Below are 21,763 nucleotides of genomic sequence, written 5' to 3' on the forward strand. Positions count from 1 at the left end.
AGCGGGATGCTTCCAGTGGGGCACAGCCACCCTCTCTCTGCACAAATGCATTGCACCCCAGCCTCCCAAAATCCTCATTCTGGAGCCAGCAAGAGGCCTGCTCAGCTCAAGGTGTTGGGAAGTTGCGGGGAGGAAGGGAGGAAGTCATATGGGGCGGTTTAAGGAAGAGGGAAAAATGAACAGGTTTAAGGAAGAAGGGGAAGTGAAGGGAACCTTGCGGAGGGAAAGTGAGGTTGGGCAAGCAGGTGGATGTGGAGAAAGCCCAGTGATGGGCATCTGGCCCTGGCAGTGAGTGCTCTGGGATGAGTGGACACTGGTGCAGGTTCAAAACCTGTGTAGATGAGGCTGTTAGTGACATGATTTAAGTGGTGGCCTTGGCAGTGCTTGGGAATGGTTGGACTTGATGATCTTAAAGGTCTTTTCCAACCTAGCTGAGTCTATGATTCTATGAAAATGGAAGCCTGTGCCCTGGCAGCATGAAGGGAGAACACCGGCCTCTGACCTGCCCCTTCCTGGTGTCAGGGGATTGCACGCCCTGTGTCATCCCTGCCTGCAGCGTGCCCATTCCTGTCAGCAGCCAGGCAGGAGCGGGTTCAAAATGAACCCATATGGGCGCTGGACCAGCCCACCCAACCCCACAGCATGCAGGTCAGGGAGGGAGGAATGTCCTTGACCTGCAACTCTGCCAAAAAATGCCGTACAGCTCTACAAGGCTTTTCAGGTCCCAGGCTGGCGGAAGCTGGCAGCTTTGCACTGGCTCAGCAATCCAGATTCTCCTGCCAAAGGAGGCTGCAGGGCCACAGTGGCCAGGTTTGTCCCTCCACCTGATGCTGCTGTGGCAGAATGGAGTGGGTGACCCCCCACACCAGCTCCAGCCCACTCGACCATGCCAGGAGGTGGAAGAGTTGGGTGCCACAGCAGTGCAGGGCTCTATGCTCCCGGGGTCCCGGCCTCTCCTTCTCCCTCAGCAGGGACCACAACTTCTTCCTGGAGGCAAAGAGGTGGCAAAAATAGATTTTCACAGGGGGTGATGACTCAGGCTGGTGAGTAGCCAGAGCTGCCTCCCTGTCCTGCGAATAACCATCCAAAGATACTCAGTGGACAGCTGGTGATGCCAAAACTCTGCCCTCCTGTATGCAATGGGAAGGGGGGAGGTGATAGGGGGAATTTGGGAACCCTGGTTTTGATCATGATTTGGCAACAGAAGCTGGTTTTAACAAGAGCTCACAGATTCATCCCGAAGAGATGAGGAGGGAGCAATTAAGGAATTTTCTTCCAACTAATTAACAGCCAAATGGTGTCCTGGGCTGGCAGCTGTCTCCAAGGGGTGGCTGCAGCCAGGGCAAGGCAGGCCAAGGGGCTTTCCTGCTGCCCTGGGTGAGAAGGGCATTTGGGATGGCTGCTGGCATGAGGGCAAGGACAGCCCTGCTCTGAGCCAGGTGGACATGCTGCTTCCTGTCCAAACTTCCCTGTGGGAATGGGGCAGCCCCTTGCCAGCCAGGGGGAAAACCTGGCCCATTTGTGGTGCTCAAGGCCAGCAGGGTGGTGGGGCTGAGGAAAGGGGAGAAACTTTCCCAGGGGAGGGTAAGCAGGGACATCTGGGATGGGGGATCCCCCACAGGGCTATTGCCCAGCTCAGGGGTACACCCAGGGCCACCCTGAAGAGGCGAAAGGGCTCCTCTGCAGCTGCCACCCAATGGACCCAGCTCCACCTTCTCCTCAGAACAGGAGCCTTCAGTCCATTTCACTTGGGGATCTGCAGATTCCACACAGCATGGAAATCCAGGCTGCTTTCATTTCCAGGTCTCTCAGCCCTACAGATGCAGCTTCCATCACCAGGCGCTACCTCCACCAGCACGCTTGTGCAGGACCTTGTTGGATGTGTCTGGTCAAGGCTGGCATCTTCCTCTCCAGCCTTCCTCCAGCTCCAGGAACATTTCAAGGCTGTTTGGCTTCATTTACTGTACTTGGATCCAGCCAAAAGCCCACTTGCCTCTGAGCAAAACCAGGGTGCAGGGGAGAGAGTGTTTTGGCACGTAGTGGAGGGAAGGTGAACCTGATGGCACAACATGAATAGCACAACACCTTGGCTGTGCTCAGCTTTGGTGGGCAGTGCTCCCCGCTCCTGGCCAGCCAAGACATGTCACCACAGGAGAGGGCTCTCCTGTGGCTTTCCAAGCCTCAGACACTGGAGAGGCATCTCCACACACCTGCAGCTTTGGCTAACAGAGCAGGAACTCTCCCCCAGGAGGCCCCACCTCAGCCCAATCTCTCCCCCTCCCGGTAAGACCCAGGTCACAATGCAAAGGGCAGTCCTGAAGGTGGTCTGGTCAGAGCCAGCTCGATGGTGACTACCCTTTCCCAGCTCCTAGAAGTACTGACTTCCCACTCTTGTCCCCCACTCGAGAATCACCTCTTCAGCCCAAACCCTTCTGCTTTCTCCATCACATCTCACAACAGCCGCCCTTCCCCACCACAAATTTTGCTGTAATCTTTTTATAGAGCTTCTACGGACTAGAGACTAACGGAGCAAATCTGGGGCTTTAATTACACACATTAATCACACTCATTAATATTTCTTAGGTTAGTAGACAATAAAGTGCACTTAGGCACATATTTTGGAGTTGGGAAAAGCCTAAAGCATTTTTCAGCTACTGAGTGCTAGGCTGTGCTCAGATCTAATTTCATTTTTACAAGAAAAGGTGCAGGAGACACATGGTAGGTTCTCCAAAGCCCTTTGGAGGTTCTCCAAAGCACTTTGGAGGAGCGTGTTCAGGTTCTGCTTGCTACAGTTTGGCCTTCCCAAAGAGCTTCCTCTTCCCTCAGCATTACAGAAATCTCCCTTGTGCTTTGTTAGAGCTCTGTGTGCAGAGAAGTCTGAAGTCCCAAATCAGAACAGTCCCACAGTGCTTGAGAATCACAGAATCAACCAGATTTAAGATCATGAAGACCAACCATTCCCCAGCGCTGCCAAGGCCACCACTAAACCATGTCATTGAGGGCCTCATCTACACAGGTTGTGAACACTTCCAGGGACAGTGATGCCACCATTCTCTGGGCAGCCTGTTCCAATGCCTGAGCACTCTTTGGGGGAAGAGATTTTTCCTAATACCCAGTCTAAACTTCCCCTGGCACTGCTTGAGGCTGTTTCCTCTTGCCCCGTCACTTGTTACTTGGGAGAAGAGACCGACCCCACCTCACTCCATCCTCCTTTCAGGTAGTTGTAGAGGGATAAGGTACCCCCTGAGCCTTCACTTCTCCAGACTAAACCCTCCCAGTTCCCTCAGTCGTTCCTCATCACACTTGTGCTCCAGACCCTTCACCAGCTCCATTGCCCTTCTCTGGCCCCACTCCAGCACCTCAATGTCTCTCTTGTAGTGAGGGGCCCAGAACTGAACGCAGGATTCGAGGTGCAGCCTCCCCAGTGCCCAGTACAGGGGGATGATCACTGCCCTGGCCCTGCTGCCACACTGGTGCTGATACTGCAGCTTTGGCTAACAGAGCAGGAACTCTCCCCCCCCATCCAGGCCAGGATGCTGTTGGCATTCTTGGCTGCCTGGGCACAAGCTGCTCATGCTCAGCTCCATCAATCAGCACCCCAGGTCCTTTTCCATGTGCAGTTTCCAGCCACTCTTTCCCAAGCCTGTAGCACTGCATGGGGTTGTTGTGGTCCAAGCACACCTGAGCCTTGTTGAATCTCATACTAATGAGCATAACCTATTGACCTATCCTGTCCAGATCCCTATGCAGAACCTTCCTCTCCTCCAGCAGATCAGCACTCCCACCCAACTTAGTGTCATCTGCAAATATACTGAGGGTGCACTCGATCCTCTCCTCCAGATCATCAATAAAGTTATTAAACAACACTGGCCCTAATACCGAGCCCTGAGGGACACCACTAGTGACCAGTCACCAACTAGATGTGACACCACTCAAGAAGGTATTAAGTGTTTCAGTATCCCAGCTACCAGCTCCACAGGCCCCTTCTTACACCCAGAGCAGGTCACAGCCCTCCAGAGGAAGCAAAGATGACAGTTTTTGGAATGTAACAATTTATTGGGAGTTAATTTTTTTTGTTTTTAATTTTTATCTCCCCATTTCTGGCATTGATACAATATTCAAGAGCAGCAGAAAGAACAAAATGTACAAGAATACAAGAGTAATTAGCACAACCCCCACCCCCAAACCTGGAGCAAACCATTTTCTTGTGGGAAGCGCCAGGGGAAGGGGTGATCCGATCACCCCTCCAGTGGCTTTGCCTCCCACCCATCCGCTCTAGACAGAGTTTAGCCAGCTGGGAACTGGATTAAAAACAACAAACAAAAAACCAAAACCAAAAACCTGAACAAACACTATATTTAAAATGAAAACTGCAAGACAAAAAAAAAAAATATAGATATAAAATTCATCCGTGCACAATCCTTAAATGCATTTTTTTAAAAATTAAAAAAAAAAAATTACAAGATACATATTTAGGTTTATTTTAAATTAAAAAAAAAAAAATTTACCACCTTCACTCTGTATGCCAAGTGAGGGGAAATAAGAGACAAATGGGTCGCACCAGAACCATGAGCACTCCAGGAGTTAGGTCTGACCTTCTCTAAGAGAAAGGGTAAGGCTCTGATGCTGCCAAAACTCAAGCGCAAGCAGAACCTGAAGCACCCAAGTACCACAGAGCTCGGTGGGGTAAATCGCCTGCTTCAGGTTCAGAATTTGCAGGAATCTGCAGGATTTAAGCCTAAGCTTGGCACTGGGGAAGGTGAAAGGAAGGAACAGATGAGGCAGGCCCCTATCCTCCACCACCAGCGGACAACTTTCTATGCAAAAAGAAAACAAACGGGAACAAAAACATAATCCCAAAATAGAGAGTCCTCTATTCTTAAGGAGCACACAAGGCTTACCAGCAGGGAGAGGAGAGGAGGGGAGGACAGCACACCAAGTTCATTAGCTGAGGGGAGGCGCAGGCACGACAACTTTTTTCCTAGAGGAAAAAAGTTATCTTAAAGAGTATTATTTTTTGTGGTTGTTCTGTTTGAGAACTTGACCTAAGATGATGTCCCCCTTTGCAGCTAGGGGGCTGGAAGCAGCAGGGTCCCTCCAGGACAGCTAAAGAGCACCTACCTGCTGCTCTGCCCAGAGGGAAACCTTCAGCAGCCCTGGAGAACAGGGTGCAGCCAGGGAGCTGCTCAGGAACATGCAGCCCTACAAGGCCCCAAAGCCCCACAAAGTGCTTTGATACACCTAGCCATGCTCCTGCAGTTTAGCACGAGCTCAAAGTGCTCAGCTGAACAAGAAAGGAAGTCAAGAACCAGGGCCTTGTGGTGGGAATTAACACTTCAGCTGCTTGTCCCCACGATGCCCCTTCCCTCCTGCCAGATAATGTTTTCTGAGCTGCTGCTGAAGCTGGCATCACCCTGACTGCATCCAGCAGCTCTTCCGTCACCTTACTTCTTCCCTACGCTGCAGCACGTTGCTTTCTGTCCATTTCCCTGCTCTGCTCAGCCTGGGAGCGCAGGGGGCATCCCCACTCCTCCATACCCAGCGCAGCCTCTGCGAGCACACTCAGATGGGTGCCTGGAGGGAGAGGGCTCAAAGCACAGCACTAACCTGAGGCAGGGGAATTCTCACCCCAATGACTGTGCTTTCGCACAGTCCTGGAGACATTTTGTTTCCCACCACAGAGAAGCTGGAAGAGAAAAAAAGAACTGCCAGAGGCAGCCCACCACCATGGGGAGGGCAAACTGACAACACCTCCCTTCACTCCCAGGAGGAGAAATTTAAAGGGAGAAAGAAGAACTCAGGGCCCTGTGACATCCTTACAAGCAAGGCAGGTGCGACACAGGGCACCTCAGATGCACCACACAGAACACATGTGAAGCTGCTGGTGCCAACACTGCTGACCCTACACAGACAAGGGCACAAACCCCACCAGCCTGACACAGGGCAGCAACAGAAGGGGAGAGAAGTAGAAGACGGAAGGGCAAAGGTGAGGACGGAGATAGACTCCAACATCTCCTCCCATCTACACCCCCAAAAAGAAGCCATAGACATTGCACTCTGGGGAGGGACCTAGAAAATAGAAGTAAGAAAAGAAAATAAAGCCACTTTTTTGCTCAACCCCAAAGCATCAATGAAGTGAAGATACTTCCTGGAGTTACCTGGGGAAGGAAGCACAGACAGGGAGAGGGGAATTTCTGAAGCAATACTCGGCACTGCTCCGGTTCCATGCCAATGCCACAGGAGTCGGGCTGCCAGCACCCTCAGCAGGATGGTCCCCTTCAAACCCCCAGCCCTTTGCACCAGGGAGACGGAGGCACAGGGCAGTGACACAGCTGGCAGAAAGGCCACGGCAACCCAAGAAGGAACAGAACCCAGGAGGCACCGAATCCCTGGCCCCAAATTAACCCTCTACAGCACACCACCTTCAGAGCAGAGATTGGGGAGGCTGCGCACAGGGTGGTGGGTGAGACGGGGAGGGAAGAGGACAGGGTTTCTTTTATATTTCTATATTTATATATAAAAAGTAAATAAGATCCCAGCTCTTGCACGATTATGGGCAATTGAAAAATGCAGCAAAAGCAAGCGACATTGGAGTAAAAAGATGCACCAGGCAAGGAGGAATAGGTCTTGGAAAGTGGGGAAGGAGGCGAGGGGGGAAATAAGCACTTAGCCAGACACGCACTCCAGGTTTGTTACACCTCCCTGGGAAGAAGGGCCTGCTCCTGAGCAGCCCCACTGATGCCACAACCTGTGGTGTGCATAAGCGTGGGGGTCTCGGGACACCATCCTTCAGCACGGCAACCTCTTTCTGCCAGGAGGTCCCTAGAAAAGCGATCATCTCCAAACACTGGGAGCTGCAAAAACCTCCTCTACAAAGAGGAGCTGGGAAAGGGAGTGAAATCCCTAGGAAGACTCAGCTCAGAGACAGCTCCCACCTGGTAAAAAGCAGGATTGTAAAGGGTTCCTTTTTTTTCTTGTTGTTTTTTCTTTATATCATAAAATTACCCTGGGAACTTCAGTAAGGGGAGATGGAGAGAAATGCTCCCTTTCTCTTTTGAAAACAGAAATCAAGCAGTGGCTCACCACGCTATTTCTCTGTTTTCCATCCCAAAAGGAGCTTGCACCTCATTAGCTTCACACCTCCCCAGTCCTGCTCTGCTCAACGAGGAGACAAAGAGAACATTAGACAGGAGGCTGCCGCTCCAAGCTGAAGGCTGTGGGAAGCACTGACAGAGCCCGATGGGCAGAGAGAGGAAAGGAAGTTCCCAAGAGCAGCCCAGGCTGTGAGAGGCATCGAGACGTCCATCACCTGCCACTGCAAAGCCAAGGGCACCAGAGAAGTCCAGACAAGAAAAGCTGTCCTAGCATCCCTTGCCTGCTATGTTCTGTTCAGACACCAATGTCTGGTAGCTTCCCTCTTCCCTGCAGTCATTCCCATGCACAGGATGAACACCCAGCAGAGGTATCATGAATGGGGAAGCTTTGAATGAATGTTCAGGCAACTCTTCCCTGCCACTCTGCAGGAAGCCAGAGCAGAAGACAACAGCCCTTACTTGAACACAGTCCCGTCAAGGTGTTCCTCTCCCCATCCCAAAGCCTCCAGCATTTGCTGGCCTCAAAAAGAGGGGACACCTCACTCGGAAGCACCTTCAGAGCACACAAGGCAGATCTCTCGTCTACCTCTGAAGATCTGGACACTCTGAGTTGGGATGCTGGACTACACATAGATGGGATTCGGTTCTCTGTCCTGATGTGGTGAATCCGATATGGAAAAATGCCACTCCCCACCCGATGCTGGAAGAAGCTAAGAGACCCTACGGAGGGGAAGCATATCTGCTTCCCAGGAGATAAGCCCATCATGGTTAATCTTGCTTGGATATGGGGGAGGGAAAAAGAGAAGAGAGACAGTGAGTTGGCAGGAAAGGTACATGACAACCCCAAATCTTAGCAGCTTGCTGTGCATGCAAAGTAAGTCAACTGTTTCCATGTTGGTGGCCCGATCCACGTTCTGGCAGAACGCAACCGGCCATTTCTGAGGGCCACTCGGCCAGAAAACCACTCGGAGACTCTACCTTAGCTCACAGGAGAGGTATGGGAGGGAAGGGAACTCACTCCAACACTTGGGAGGCAAGGACGGGAAGGGTTTGTAGACAGGGTTCCTCCAACATGCAACTTGCCTTTTCAGCTCAGAGATCGCTGCTTAGTCCCAGAATGCCTTTCCCTCCAGTTCAAGCAAGCCAAACACCATCCCAGACACACATGCTTCGATACTACAAAATACTCTTTTCTCTAAGGACCATCTCTATTACCACTACAGTTTGTGCAATCACTGCATTTATTAATCATTTTTAAACTCTCTCTCGCTCTCTCCCTGTAGAAATTTTTTTTAAACTTTTCTTTTTTTATGCAAAACTAATCATTTCACTTTTTCCACTCCATCATAAAATCTCCTCTAAAAACACGACAACAAGAGAACAAACATGGCACAGACACAGAGAATATTTCCCTGTTTTTTGTTTTCCTAGGGGTTATGGGGAAGGGAAGGGGATACTTTCAAATAAACTCCTCCCTCAATCCCATGCCCTTTTTAAAAGGCATGGATGGATCTTCTTTCCCATCTCTGTTAAGGAGCAAGGGCAAAAATTCAGAAGGAGGAGTGCAACCCACGTGAATACGAAGGTAGGTTAGTCAGCCTCAAGTGGCTCATCCACCTGAGGGAACTCGAGGCTGCTGTGTGTTCAAGTTAGCAAGCTTCTAACTCAAACCAGCACGGGATCCTCATTTTGGATCCAGAGGTTCAGGGTTTGGTCCCCACCTGGTGACTCACCCAGGGAGATATTTGTCACACAAGCAGTTGAGCTGTGTCTGCAAGCCGGATCATACTCCTTTCTTCCTCCACAAAGAGGATCTACTGCACAGGTTCCTCTGCTACAACAAGTCCCCTCATCTCCTCACCACAGGAAGAAGGTCCTCACGGAGTATCCCTACAATGACCCACTGTTTTGCTCTGCACAGACAGTCCCCTTGCTTGTCACTCTGGAGAAAGGCAAAACCCCTTCGATTAAACAATTCCTGTCCCCTGCCCCCAACGAACACCATACAAGAGACACTGGGGAAAAGAACTCTGCCAAGCAAACACATCTTGGCCAAAACACATCAAGAGTTTCCTATTAAAGTTCCCTTTTATCTCCCACTTAAATGCTTCTTTTTTTTTTCCAGAACCTCAATACCACGAAACAAAACACATCACCACATACACACCAAACAGCAACTCAACAACCTAAAGTGACTGGCCAGTTTGCATCCACCCCACAAAGAAGCTCCTCTTATCTCACAGCCGCAGAATAGTTCTTGTTGAGAAGGGGAAGGGGGGGAAAGAGAGAAGAATCTCCTCGCTATTTCCCTAGCTTTATTTTCCTAGCTTTTCCTATGCCTACAAACTGCTCATCTTTGAGGCTGCAGTCAAATGGATAGGCTATGCTAAAATAAGGGATCCCCGGGTGTGCCAGGCACAGGAAAGATGCAAAAAAAAAAAAAAATCAAAACACGAAAAATACAGGCAGGTATTAATACAGACACGCACACAAGTCCAACAAGTTATAGGAAGCCTTAGCTTGATGAATGGATCAGGGAAGTCTTTCTCCCTGCCCCTAGCTTCAACTGTGAATGCAACTGCATCCCAAAAGAGTCTACTGAGCTCTTTAACCAAGGAAAGAAAAAGAAAGAGGTGTGCAAAGGGTGGTGCTAACAGCACCTGGAATCCCCCTCGGACTGTCTGCGCAGACACCCAACCGCAAGTGATGTGAATTCACCCTGCCCCATGGCTTTGAATGCCACTGGCCACAAGGCAGGAGGAGCCTGTGGGGAGGGCAGCATTACACCAACCCAGGCGCTGGAGGCAAGGAAAAGACAACCTCTGGGCACAGAAGCCCCAAATTAAGGTCAGAAGCTGGTCTGTCCCTCTACCACCCCAACGCCGCCTCTTGGGCAAACACATATTACCTCTCTCCCACAGACTGCCTCCCTTCTATCCTCAGACCACTGCAACCACAAAATCACTACTCCACACAAGAGCACTGCTCAGAGCCAGCAGCTCACGAGCATCCTTGTGTGGAAGCACCAGAGGGGCTAATTCCACTCATGTTCACCCACCCAGGGCAGATCTGTAAGTAGGTGAGCCCTGGCACAGGGAAGTTTTTCCACCCTTTTCACCTCTGCAGCATGTTATGTAGAAGTGACACCCCTCTGCCCCTTCCTGAATACCAGGGACAGGGCTCAGAGGGTGAGGCTCTCCCACCAATTGATCAGCACCTCTTTCCCTTGCCCCTACAGGCTGAGTCCTGTGCAAGTAGGGGCAGAAGGGAGAGCACAGGAATGGCATCTTGCCGTGAAGTTTAGGACCCACACAGAAACAGAGCAAGTCAGAAACGGTAGGCAAAAGAGAGCTTATTCTGGATGTGAACAAAGGTGGTCAGGGGAAGAGTAAGCTTATGGTCTTGCTCTCTCCTACTTGCTGGGGCGAAGAGAAGGAATTTCTAGATCAGTTCACAGCTCTGGGGGAAGAGATCCAGCGCACATGCATACAATGTGAGTTATTTCTTATTAGCACCTTTGGTTGACAGTTGTAAGGGCTGTTTCAGATGCTTGAAAAGAGAGAGGGGAACCCTCTTCCAGGCCATCCACCACAGGGAAGGAAGAGCAGATGAAAGGAAGAAGGAAGAGTAAACAACCTGCCTTAGCATCCATCCCTCCTTCCTTCCAAAGGAGCTGGGGGGAAGCTTACGTGTAAGGAGGAAGACCAGTCTCTCCCAGCTGGGGTAGCATCACACTGTTGGTGTATCTTCCCCCAAACTGAAGGATGGGTGCACGGCCCACCCCCACTTCCACCACGGAAAGGCTGGGGAAGGACATTTCATGCCCTCTCCCCCAAGCAAGTGCAAGTGATGAACACCAGGAGGAAGATCTGAGCCAGAATCAGACTCCCCTTTTCTTCCCTTCCCCCTGCAGAGCTAAGCAAGTTGGAAGATGAAGAGGAGGGACCAGGGCATCCGGAAGTGCCCATACAACTGCCAAGGTAGCACCAATAGTCACAGGAAAGGGGAAGCCAATATGGGGTGTATGCTGCATGGGGCACCCCCACCACCCCAGCCTTGTCTCAAGCACCTTCCAGGCATGGCGCTTCACCTGCCCCTCTTCCTCTCGCTCTGGGGGCATCTGGATCAGGAACTGCCATGAGGACAGCAGACGAGAGGGCAGATGCAGACCGCAGACCAAGAGGGGGAAGGATGACAGGATCAGCGTCATGGCAAGGGGACACATAGGAATGGAAGAGACTGCATGCACATTATGGGAAAAGGCTTGGGAGGCATGGGCAAAGGTTCTAATCCTCTTATATCCTCCCCTCAAGGGTCTGGAGCTCCTCTTCAGTTTTCGTCAGTGATGGAAGGGGAAGGAGGAGGTAGAGCACCTTCCCCACCACCCCCACAGGCACACAAACACACGCTCACCCATCCCTCATCCCCAAAGGCTCCACTGCCCGTTGGACAACACCACATTCAATGACAAACAACCACTCCCCAGCCCCACGACGACCCTCCCTGCTTCCTCCCAGCAGCAGCGACACCCAGGAACAGTGGGTGCCCCCAACTCCTCGCCACTGACACGCTCCAGCCTCCAGGCAAGAGGGAGTGGGCAGGGGGAAAGGAGGAGGAAGGGTGGCAGTGAGGGCAGAGGGACAGCCAAGGGGAGAAGGAGAGAACTAAGGACAGCCATTCGCACCACGACTTCTCGCAGTAGAGCTCCCCCCACACGGCTGGAGTGGGGGGACCCGGCTGCTCACTTGCTGCCTCCTCCACCGCCACCCGCCGCCACCTTCTCAAAATCCTCCGCGTTGCAGAACTCCTTGATGGTGACAGTGAGGAGGTTGCTGGTGACATCCGTGACCACCACATTAGAGCAAGGGGACATCTCGGGACGCCAGTCGCTGGCTTCCTGCTCCGGGTCAGAAGAAGAGAGGGATAAGGAGGGTGTCTGCCCCCCACTGCAGGCTCCTGGGGGAGAATGCTTGCTGGTGGCAGCTGACTCAGGTGGGATCGAGAGGTCAAGGACCTCTGACTCGCGCCAGTCGGGAATGGCTGGGCTGAGGGTCTCGGGAAGCAGCTTCGGAGGGGAATCATCTGGGTCAGAGGAGGAGTGGGGGGCTGGCGACGGGCAGCCGGAGGAGCTGGAGCTGGGGGCATCATAGGGGGTGGAGCCCATAATGAGCCCACAGGAGGCCGCCTGGGAGCTTTCAGCCTCCCCTTTGCCCTCCAGAGAGGGGGCAGGCGCAGTGGACGGCTTATTGTAGAGTGAAAAGGAGCCGAACTTCATGTGGCGGATCTGGGTGCGGAGAACGCTCTCGCTGAACTTTTTGCTCTTGCCAATGACGCGGTTTCGGGAGGGGATCTTGGGCCGAGCCAGGCCCCCGGCACCGTTGGCTGGTTTCCCACCTTTGTCAATGACTTTGAGGTTGAGGATGATGCGGCTGCGCTTGGGCTCGCGGGGTTTCACCTTGCGGTTGATGATGCGGACGGTCTCCGAGAAGGGCGAGACGGGAGGACGGATGCCGGCCCCCCCGGCCATGCTCCCGCCGTTCTGGGGGTCTGGACGGGGCAGGGGACGCCGGGACATGCGGTGGCATCGCCGGATGTCTTTCTTGAGCCGGTGCACTGCGGCGCTGGAGTGGAGCTTGGGAGAGGAGGTGCTAGAACCAGGCTTGACAGAAAAGTGTACATCCCCAATGTGGAGGGCCTCCGCTTGGGCCCGAGCCTGCGGTGGTGGGGAGAGACAAAACAAAACAGGGTCAGAGAGGCAGCCTTAGGAGCAGCCAAGTCTCAAATCAGATATTTCTCACCTCAGCAATGCCGTGCCGCATTTATACCCACATTAATGACAAGATCACATACATCTGTCTGGACTATTGATGGCTATGGCGCAGCCCCCATACAAGCGGGAGGCACTGTAAACCCTTTTCAAGTAGCTCGTTTCTCCCTAGGCTGTGTCCCTGTTGACACGTGTTTTCCACAGGAGGAAAATGCCACCCTTCAGCTGTGTTTCAGGGTTATAGTTAATGGTTTCCAAGGTCCTCCTCAGCCACCATCAGCCAACGTGCACAACCCTTCACTGTCAGCCATCCAAAATTACATACTAGTCCCAAGACAGGGGACCGTATCAGGTCCTCTATGAAATGAGCACAGGACAAGGGGGAAAGGAAGAGTAATGCATCCAGTTTGCTCTTCCCCTTCCACAACCAGACTCATCTACTCTGCAAAGCATGGCAGACAGGGGCCTTGAGAAGCACAGATGGAGGCAGGTGAGGGTGGTCTGACAGAGCTGTCTTAGCTAAACACAAGAAAAGCAGAGACCTGAAGCTTAATTTTAACTAGAGATCATATGTAAGTGTTTATCCTCACCCTCCTGTGGGAGCAAGGTACAGACAGTGTTTAAAGCCAAGCAGCTAGAATTAAAGTCAAGTTTAACTGCATCTCCAAAGAGACTACCTTGTCCTTTTGAACACCACAGTCTTTTGAAACCTACTAATAAACCAGAGCAGGAACAGCACCGGTTCAACTGCTCGGTGCCTGTCCTCCTCAAGAGCCAGAGCAGGGGAACAAGACTTGTAAGCAATTCTGGTGCTTGGAGATAGTGCCAAAACCTGCCCCGATTCAGGCACCAGACAGGAACGTTTTCTCGCAGCAGAAACAACAGTTTCATTGGTAAGCTGAGGCAGTACCACCTGAAGACCCTGTGGGCATGGAAACCCAGAGCATGTTCTTACATCACACCTTGTCAGAGCATAGTTGCTCAAGAGCTCAGCCTCCCACCTGCACCCCGCTCCTTGCCCAAACCATCCCCTTCCTTATTCCTGCCTGTGACCACTGCTGAGAAGAAGTCACTCAGGCCTGGAGGGGACAGCCAGCCCCCTCCGCTTGCCCATGTAGTGAGCAGCTTCCCCCACCTCGTGGGCACGGTAAGAACTGCAGTGCTATAGACGACAGCTGCTTTTCTTCCCCAACTTTTCCATCCCGTTGCCCCCTAGCACACGCTAAGATCGAGATGGCTTCTTGCCAGCTAGGAGCTTAAGCGCTCCAACACCATCTCCTTTGTCACCCTGCAGCCTGTGCCTCCCACCAGAGAAACGCCTGGGGAAAAAAAATGTGCGTGTAAAGGCAGGGATCTAACAGATCTAAGCGAGGGGCCCAGGCCAGCTCTTGCACAATAAGCTCAAAGCCCTAGCCATCCCCAGAGCTTTGCTGTCACCCAGTGCCCCTCTTCTCCCACTGAAATCCCCATGGGAACCACAGAAGATCCTGAGCGAGCAGAAAACAAGACGTGAAGACATTTTGTTCCTCCCTGGCAATGCTGGACGATCATGCCCTTCAGTACTATTTGCATCCTGTCTTTAAAAGGACTGCAAAGATGAGGCTTCCTTCCTCAGCTGTATGTGAAAATGCAGACTGAAGGCTCATTTGAACCAGGTGCTCTAGACTTTTTATCAGCTGACTGACAAAGAAACAGGGATGACTAACACATTGCCAAAGCAGGCACAGGTGCTCTCCACATTAACCCTGGGCTGTACAGGATGCTGTTTCACCTAGCTAGAGGGAAGTGTCCCCAGGGCAGACAAACCCCAGCACATCCTGCTGTAGCACGAAGCATCCCAGTTTCCAGCTAGTTTCCCTTTGCTCAGCCTCACACGTTATTCCATGTCCAAAACTGTTCAGAAAATTAATAGTTAGACACAGTTCTTGTCCCAGATGTCCTAAATGCTGGAGCACAGCCGCAGCACCAGACGAACTCCCTGCACCATGTATCAACTATACCCATCCCAATGCTCCACAGTTTAGAGACCCCAGAGATCCCATGAGGAGGTCACTGGCACAGAGAGATGCACATCTAGGGCTGTGCTTCCTCCTCTCTTTGCAGGTCCCTCTGAAGCAGATGGCAGACACCAGGCTAAGCTACAGTTTGCTTTCTGACATTACATACCAGCACAGCCTGGATTAACAACTTCAGTCTTCCTTTCCACTCCTTGCCCATCACAGCCCAGCCCTTCTAGCATTGCTTCTCTTGTGCTTTGGGCTTCTCACCAGTTTACCACTGCTCAACTGAAAGGAAGTGCAACACAATGTCCCAGTCCAAAATGCAGGACAGGGAAGTCAGGCAGAGGGTACTGAAGGACAGATGTGTCAATAAAAAAATCCCTGGTCCACAGCTTCAGCAGGTAGACACAGGCATCTTTCAGGGCCCTTCTTGCCACCACCACCACATATCTTGATTAATTCCCTTCCCTGAAATCACACGTCGGAGTGAGGAGTTCTGCCCCCTCTGTGCCACGCTGCTCCGAGTTGAGTCTAATCGCTGCCTTGCCCACAGCACTGCCTTCCATCACCCATGTGAGAAAGGAGGCAGCCTCCCCCAAGCCTGGGAGAAGCAGTAACAAACACCCACAGTTGCCTTATACATCCCAAAATTCCTCAGCACAGGTTCCCATCAAACACGTTGAATGAAAAGCGATAATGCTGGGACGGTCATCGCCCAGCCACTTCCATAGTCCTGCTGATTTTTACTTTCCCAGCCTGCGCAGATTTATCAGCTCCTGCCCTGTTTTGACAGAGACACCTGTCTTGGGTGTTGTGCTTACACAGCAGCTAGCACAGAGCCCTGCTAGGGTTTTTCTAGTGTGCCAGAACCACTACGTCTCCCTTACTTGCTATGTATCTGTGTTTCCAGTTATCTCCTCAAAGCTGAAGCTGTTTCTAATTTGTATTTCAGCTGCCTGCATTTATTAAATTCCAGTTTCAGTAGTCTCCAGGTAGACTACGTCTAGCATCAATCTCTTTAGCCAGATGACTGAGAGAGGGTAAGCCGGCACTCAACAGTTCTCCCCTGGAGCAACACCGCTATCCCCCAGTGACCAGCTTCAGTGCAAGTTCCAAAGAGCAATATGCAAATATTCAGCTTAGCTTGAGCTTGTTTTTCCAGGTAAGGTTTCAAGAAAAATAGTATCAGATGCTTTATCTAAGACCAGCCCCCACAGCCCTCTCACTTGCGAAGCTCAGTATTCCTACCACAGGATCAGGTTTATTCAGGCATCAACTATACAAGCTCAGATCTCTTCCCTGAAGAAGACAGCACATTTTCTGGGCTCTCCTTCTCCCACTTCCAACTTCACACTAAATAACTTGCTACCTCTGGTTTGGAGAAGACTCAGCATTCAGTTTAATCTGTTGGAAACACACTTTTCCCTGCTACAGATCTATTATTCCATCACACTCACAAGCCATATGTGCATAAGGTCTTTGAAAAACAAACCTATTTAATCCTTTCAGCTCTTTCACCACAGTTTGCTACTTAACTCAGAAGTTTTCCAAATGGAAACTACCTCTCTGGGCTTTGCGGCTTTCACCTTCAGGATTTGCTCACTGCTGGAGAAGTACTCAGCATGTATACAAAGTAATTCACTCTCTGCTTACAGCTCAGCCTACATCAGGATGCAGCTTCTGGAGGCTTGCTGCAGTGCTCCGTCATAAGAGCAAGCCAATTGCTAGGATTGCTTCCCTGCCCTCTCTTCCCTTTTGGGATACGTATCACCTTTATTTAGCCTGTACAGCTCTCCCTCTTTGCCCCTGGGAACTGGTATATCTCCCCCGTTCCATACTATTTCTGAATAAGTGTCCCTTGAGGCCCAGCAAGCATATTTGTTCATTCATTCCCTTAACGCACTGAGGCACACAAGCACGTACACGGACACGTGCTTAGAAAAGCCTCTGTTACCTGAATTGTATCAAAATCTCTGCAATTTGGAAGGAGAAAGAAACAAGACAAAAAATCCTTTTAAGGCAATGGATTTCTAGATAATTATTTCAAAATCAAGCCGTTTCCAGTAGTGCTGCTGCACCATAGTAGCACTACTCTCTCATAAATTACTGGTTCTGCTTTGTCCTTTATTCTCCACCTACATTCCCACAGTCCTTGCTCCAAATGGCATTCGCAAAAGCTCCTCTTTCCCCTTTTTGGCTGCCATTCTGCCTTTTTATCACCCCCTTTCTTCTGCAGTCTTCCAAGTGAGAAGGCAACAGCAAGCCAGTTCATAGCACAGTTCTCCCAAGCAACACTGCCATAAACTAAAGTTTCCCTACTGGATAGGGAACAAAATACTACAAAGGGGAACGGTCTGTTTTCAAACCGCTTGGGGATAATTTACGAACAGGGAAGAGATCAAAAGAAACCCAACTCCAACTTTAGAGTTCAAGGAAGGGCAAAGCGACAGAACACCATGCTGCTTGGCCCTTTCTTCCCTCCCTCCCACTAGGGTTCTCCTTTACTTCTCCCTGTCCATTAACCTTCTCCAGTCTTTTCACCTTAGTATTTACAGCCATCCCAAGTAGGGGCCTTTGCTAGCCACTCACAGAGCTTGCAGAGCACTTGTTAGACTTTATTAGATTAGTTGGCAAGTTTTGCATTCCACATAGTGGAGTGCCGAGGGAAAAGCAACATAAAAAGAGCAAACTGAGCAGGGGAAAAGAGGAAGATCAGTATAGCACATGCTATGACTCTTCCTAACCTCACACCAGCTTCCACTCTGACCTGCAGCTGAAGAGCCTATCCTCAAGAATGACTTCAGCCAGACACCTAAGCAGTAAGGTAAGAGCCTTACAGAGCTGCCCATTTCAGACCAAGGACTCCACTTCCCACATGCTCAGCACAAAGCTTGTAACATACGAGCAACCTCCCAGAATTACAACCTCCTGCCAAGCTTCATCTCAGCTGTGGGAAAGTTTGCTCCTAGTATGCAGAGGATAAAGACCCATTTCCTGCCCAAAACTTTGCAGGGGTCACTTTCAACACTGGCCGTCTTGATAGCGATATTACAAAGCCTGGGCTGTAATCTCCCTTTGCAGTCTGATGGAAAGGGCAAGTGTTACACAGCTCTCAGCAACGGGAGCCTAGCTTACAAAGGCAGCAGGTGGCCAAAGATGCAGCCTTTCAAAGCTTCTCCAAAGGTGTGGGCCACTAACCTGCTGGAATGCTTTCTGCAAATCCCCTTGGGTGCCTATCCACAGCTTTCGAGAACTAATCCTAGGATAAACCTAGCCCCAACTGCAAACTAAATCACCCTCACAAGCCAGGGGACTGAGCGGTGTATCAGAGCACTTATTTCAATGCCTTACTGGAGGCTCGGAAGCCCAAGTTTAAGCACTGGTACACCTGAAAAGTCTTAGCAAGCCACTGAATCGAGGGCAGACTAGCCTACCAAAGCAGCCCTAGGTCAGACTCCTGCTTAAACATCATTGCACCCAGGCCTAATCTGTTCACTTAACAGATCAAAAAGAATATTGTTCTAACTGCCAACTCCACAGACTCCCTCTGGGATGCAAGAATCAAATTTCTTCCCCTGCTTCTGAAATTCTCACTAGCAAGAGAATCTGCAGCTGAAACAACCAAAAGCATCATTAGCGATGCACGAGGCAGAATCAAATCCCACTCCTCTCCCAGCAGCAGTGGTGCTGCAGGGTGGCAGAGGTCAAATGTGCATCTTTGCAGGTCAGAAGGACTGACCGGGAGATGCACATGATGCAAACTATCCTGCTGGTCTCTGTCCTGTTTCTGGCCGCAGCTGCATTGCCAGTGGTCTGCCTGAAGAGAGCTCAAACAAGTTCAGATAGGGCTGGCTAGCTGAGATAGAGTTACTTCTTGATGCCTGGCCTGGGATGTTATTTTTAGGGTAGGATGCAAAGTCACAGAAAACCAGCAAGTCAGAGAGCACAAACGGGTGCACCAGCTCCATTTCCCAGAGCTGCCCTGCCAGCCTCTCCCACAACGTGCCATCAGCCTTCAGGAGAGCTCATCTCACTCCCTGTCGCGATCCATCTTCTATAAAGTACCAAGCCAGCGCTGCAAACCTACAGGTTTTCAGCAGTGTTTGAGAAGCTGGCAGAAGGAAGATGTGCCACAGGAACGTGTCAGGGGTGTGATTCAAAGGATGCTGTTGAATCATTCGTGTTCCAAGTTTAGGGTTTTCTTTTAAAGGGCAAGGGGAGAAGAGGAGGAACGAGTGGGTTTTATTTTTGAGTTTGGACGTTGGTTTGGGGTTTTTATATGACAAAAATTGGCAACAGATTTTGCCGTATCACATTCAGAATCAAAAAGAAACTGATTACACACAGTAAAGTTAAAAACGTAGCATAAACACTTCTCTACCACTCTGAACCATGTCAAGTGTTACAAATACCAGTATTTTTTAATTCAAGCAGAGAACTATTTTAAGCTGGTGGTTCCCCTTTAAGCGTTCCTCTGCATTGTTGGAAACCTAAACACAAGGGTTTCATTTAATGCATGACTGCCAGAAAGAGAAAACCAAACTAGTCCAGTTTCTCTGAATAAAGCGTAAGAGGTAGCACTTATCAGTCATGTTTGTAGCTTTCAGTCTGCAGATACAGAAAACTGTTAGCAGAAAAACAGGCGATGGAGAAGGACAGTTCCATCAGAAGGACTTTCCGAGGATAATCACAGTCTCCTGGGGCATCAGAATATGCCTGTTCCTGCATTTCTTCTGCGTGCTTCATTATGTCCTCTTAAAGCAGAGGAGAGGTGACACCCTACCCCCTCGCCGCTCCTTCTGGTGCTCATACAGTTAAAGTGCTGCACTGACTTGAGTAAAGCTCCTACCGCTGCCAGGCAAAGGAAAGTATTAACCTGTTTCACAGATGGGGAAACATGCACAAAGGCTAAATGACTTGCCCAAAGCCATAGGATGAGTTAGTGATAGCGATGCCTTACCACAGGGTCCACCCTGGCTGTTCCGGGGCTTTATACCAGATCAAAACCAGGGGAGCTATGAACTCGCTCATCTGTCTTAATCATACAAAGGTGTGTTGTTTCTACATTCATTCGAAATCCGACATTGAGACAGTTGGAGAGGAAAGGGGAAGAGGAGAGCAAAGCAAGGAGCTCGTAAACTAATAAATTCACAGAGCTCTCACAGCAGTCACGCAGCTACCACACTTCTTAATTAAAAAAAATAAAGAATTTGGGGGGGGGGGCCTGCACTAAGGACTACCTTCCTTGTTCTTCACTTCAAGCAGAGATGCTACAACAGCTTCTTGCAGAGGTGCTGAGTCTATCAAAGAGGAACTGGAAACTTCAGCCACTATCCTACACAGAGGTGAAACACTCCTCCCTCCCTTCCCCCCCAAGAAAAGAGCAAAACAAGCCTGTAGTTTACAGATCAAAACACGAACCCTTCATGAAACTCCCACAGAGAGCCTACATCCTGAAACACAACCAGAGGAGCGCAAGTGGCAGCGGGATTCCCGCCACAGCTGCCCAATTGCTCAGCATGCTGCTAAGTCGCAGGGCACAGGCTGGCTGGAAGAGGCTGCCGAAGGAAGAGGGAGCACGGCTGGCTAGCTCTCCACTGCGGCAGCAGAAGGCCGTAAAGAGGGAGAGGATACTGGAAAAAGAGATTGCAGCCTCACCGTACACACCCGCATGTGCCGACCGTCCTGCTGGGGCACCCGTCGCACGCACACACGCTCTCCCCTCCACCCGCTTTCCCATCGTGTTGTCCCCACGTCCCCCGAGCCAGGCAGCCGGCATAAGTCACTTGAAAGTCCATCCCTTCCAAGGGCACACACTGGTGAGGTTTGAGACGCATTTAGCTAGGCCTAAGTTATTTAAATAAGAGTTACCTTCAGCAGAAAAGTTTTAGGCTTAGGTCCTCTCTTCTTGGGCCCGTACAGCTCACGCTCTCGTTCCCTTGAGGGAGTCAAATTTGTCAAGAAGTTAAAACTTTTCCCAAAAACATGAAACAAGTTTGGTTTTTTTAAAAAAAGGGGGAAAAAATAAAGGGGGGGGGATGGAAAAGAGGAGGCTGAACGGCCTCTCCCGATCACCCACCCAAACCAAACCTGCTGCAGCCCCCAGCTGGGGTGGGGGATGAGCACTCACTTCTGCTCGAAGGCAGCGATGAGGCGGGAATCCAGGATGTTCTCCTCGGGTTCCCAGGTGCTGTACCTGCCGGGGCACAGGCAACAGGGTAGGGACACACACAAGCGAAGGGGTTAGCGACTCAGCCTCTACACAGAGCCCCCCGCCATCCCATCCCCTCCCGCCTCATCCCACCCCGACCCGGCCCCGCCGCCCCGGGGTCGGCCCCCACAGGCGGCGCGGGCGGGCGGCCCCCCCCATCTGGATGCACTCACTTGATGGCCCATCCTTTCCATTTCACCAGGTACTCGATGCGCCCCTGCAACACACGGAGAGAAGATGAGGGAAGGGGGTGTGGGGCTGAGGGGGGGGGTGGTGTGCGTGCGTGTGGGGTGAGGCGGGGGCCCGGCGAGCGGCGCGGCGGGGTCCCTGCAGCGAGAAGCAGGGGGTATCCCGCAGCCGCTCCCCGCACACGCCGGGGCCGCTGAGCCCCTCACCTTTCGGATGCGCCGCTTGATGATGGACTCGGCGGCGAAGACGCGCTCCCCCACTGCAGACAGCTCCATCTTGCTCCTCTCAGCGGCGGCGGCGGCGGCGGCGGCGGCGCCCACAGCCCATAATAATCCCGCCCGCCCGCGCCGCCCCGCCCCCTGCCTCCCGCCCCGCCCTCCTCGTGCCGCCGCCGGCTCGCGCACGCCCGCGCGCCCCCTCCCGCCGCGGCCGCGCGTGACCCTCCCCCCCCCCCGGCCCTCCCCGGCTCCGCGAGGCGGTTGCTAAGGGAAGGGGGTCGTGC

General features: G+C 51.6%; 1 protein-coding gene across 3 annotated transcripts; it reads right to left on the bottom strand.

Moving 5' to 3' along the window:
* Positions 1 to 4,035: 4,035 nt before the first annotated feature.
* On the bottom strand, positions 4,036 to 21,591 carry CBX6 (chromobox 6). 3 transcript variants are annotated; one of them, XM_030478193.1, is made up of 5 exons: positions 21,468 to 21,591; positions 21,246 to 21,289; positions 20,992 to 21,057; positions 20,733 to 20,799; positions 4,036 to 12,753 (listed from the first exon to the last, which is right to left on the bottom strand). In XM_030478193.1, the coding sequence occupies exons 1-5, from the start codon at positions 21,534 to 21,536 to the stop codon at positions 11,836 to 11,838; spliced, it is 1,164 nt and encodes a 387-aa protein (XP_030334053.1). In that variant the 5' UTR covers positions 21,537 to 21,591; the 3' UTR covers positions 4,036 to 11,835. The 3 variants fall into 3 exon arrangements, with proteins under 3 accessions (XP_030334053.1, XP_030334052.1, XP_030334054.1); XM_030478192.1 differs by having other exon boundaries at positions 4,036 to 12,807; XM_030478194.1 differs by lacking the exons at positions 20,733 to 20,799; positions 20,992 to 21,057; positions 21,246 to 21,289; positions 21,468 to 21,591 and adding an exon at positions 15,028 to 15,230 and having other exon boundaries at positions 4,036 to 12,807.
* Positions 21,592 to 21,763: the final 172 nt, after the last annotated feature.

This window comes from Strigops habroptila, chromosome 3 (assembly GCF_004027225.2).
Source record: "Strigops habroptila isolate Jane chromosome 3, bStrHab1.2.pri, whole genome shotgun sequence".
NCBI lineage: Eukaryota > Metazoa > Chordata > Aves > Psittaciformes > Psittacidae > Strigops > Strigops habroptila.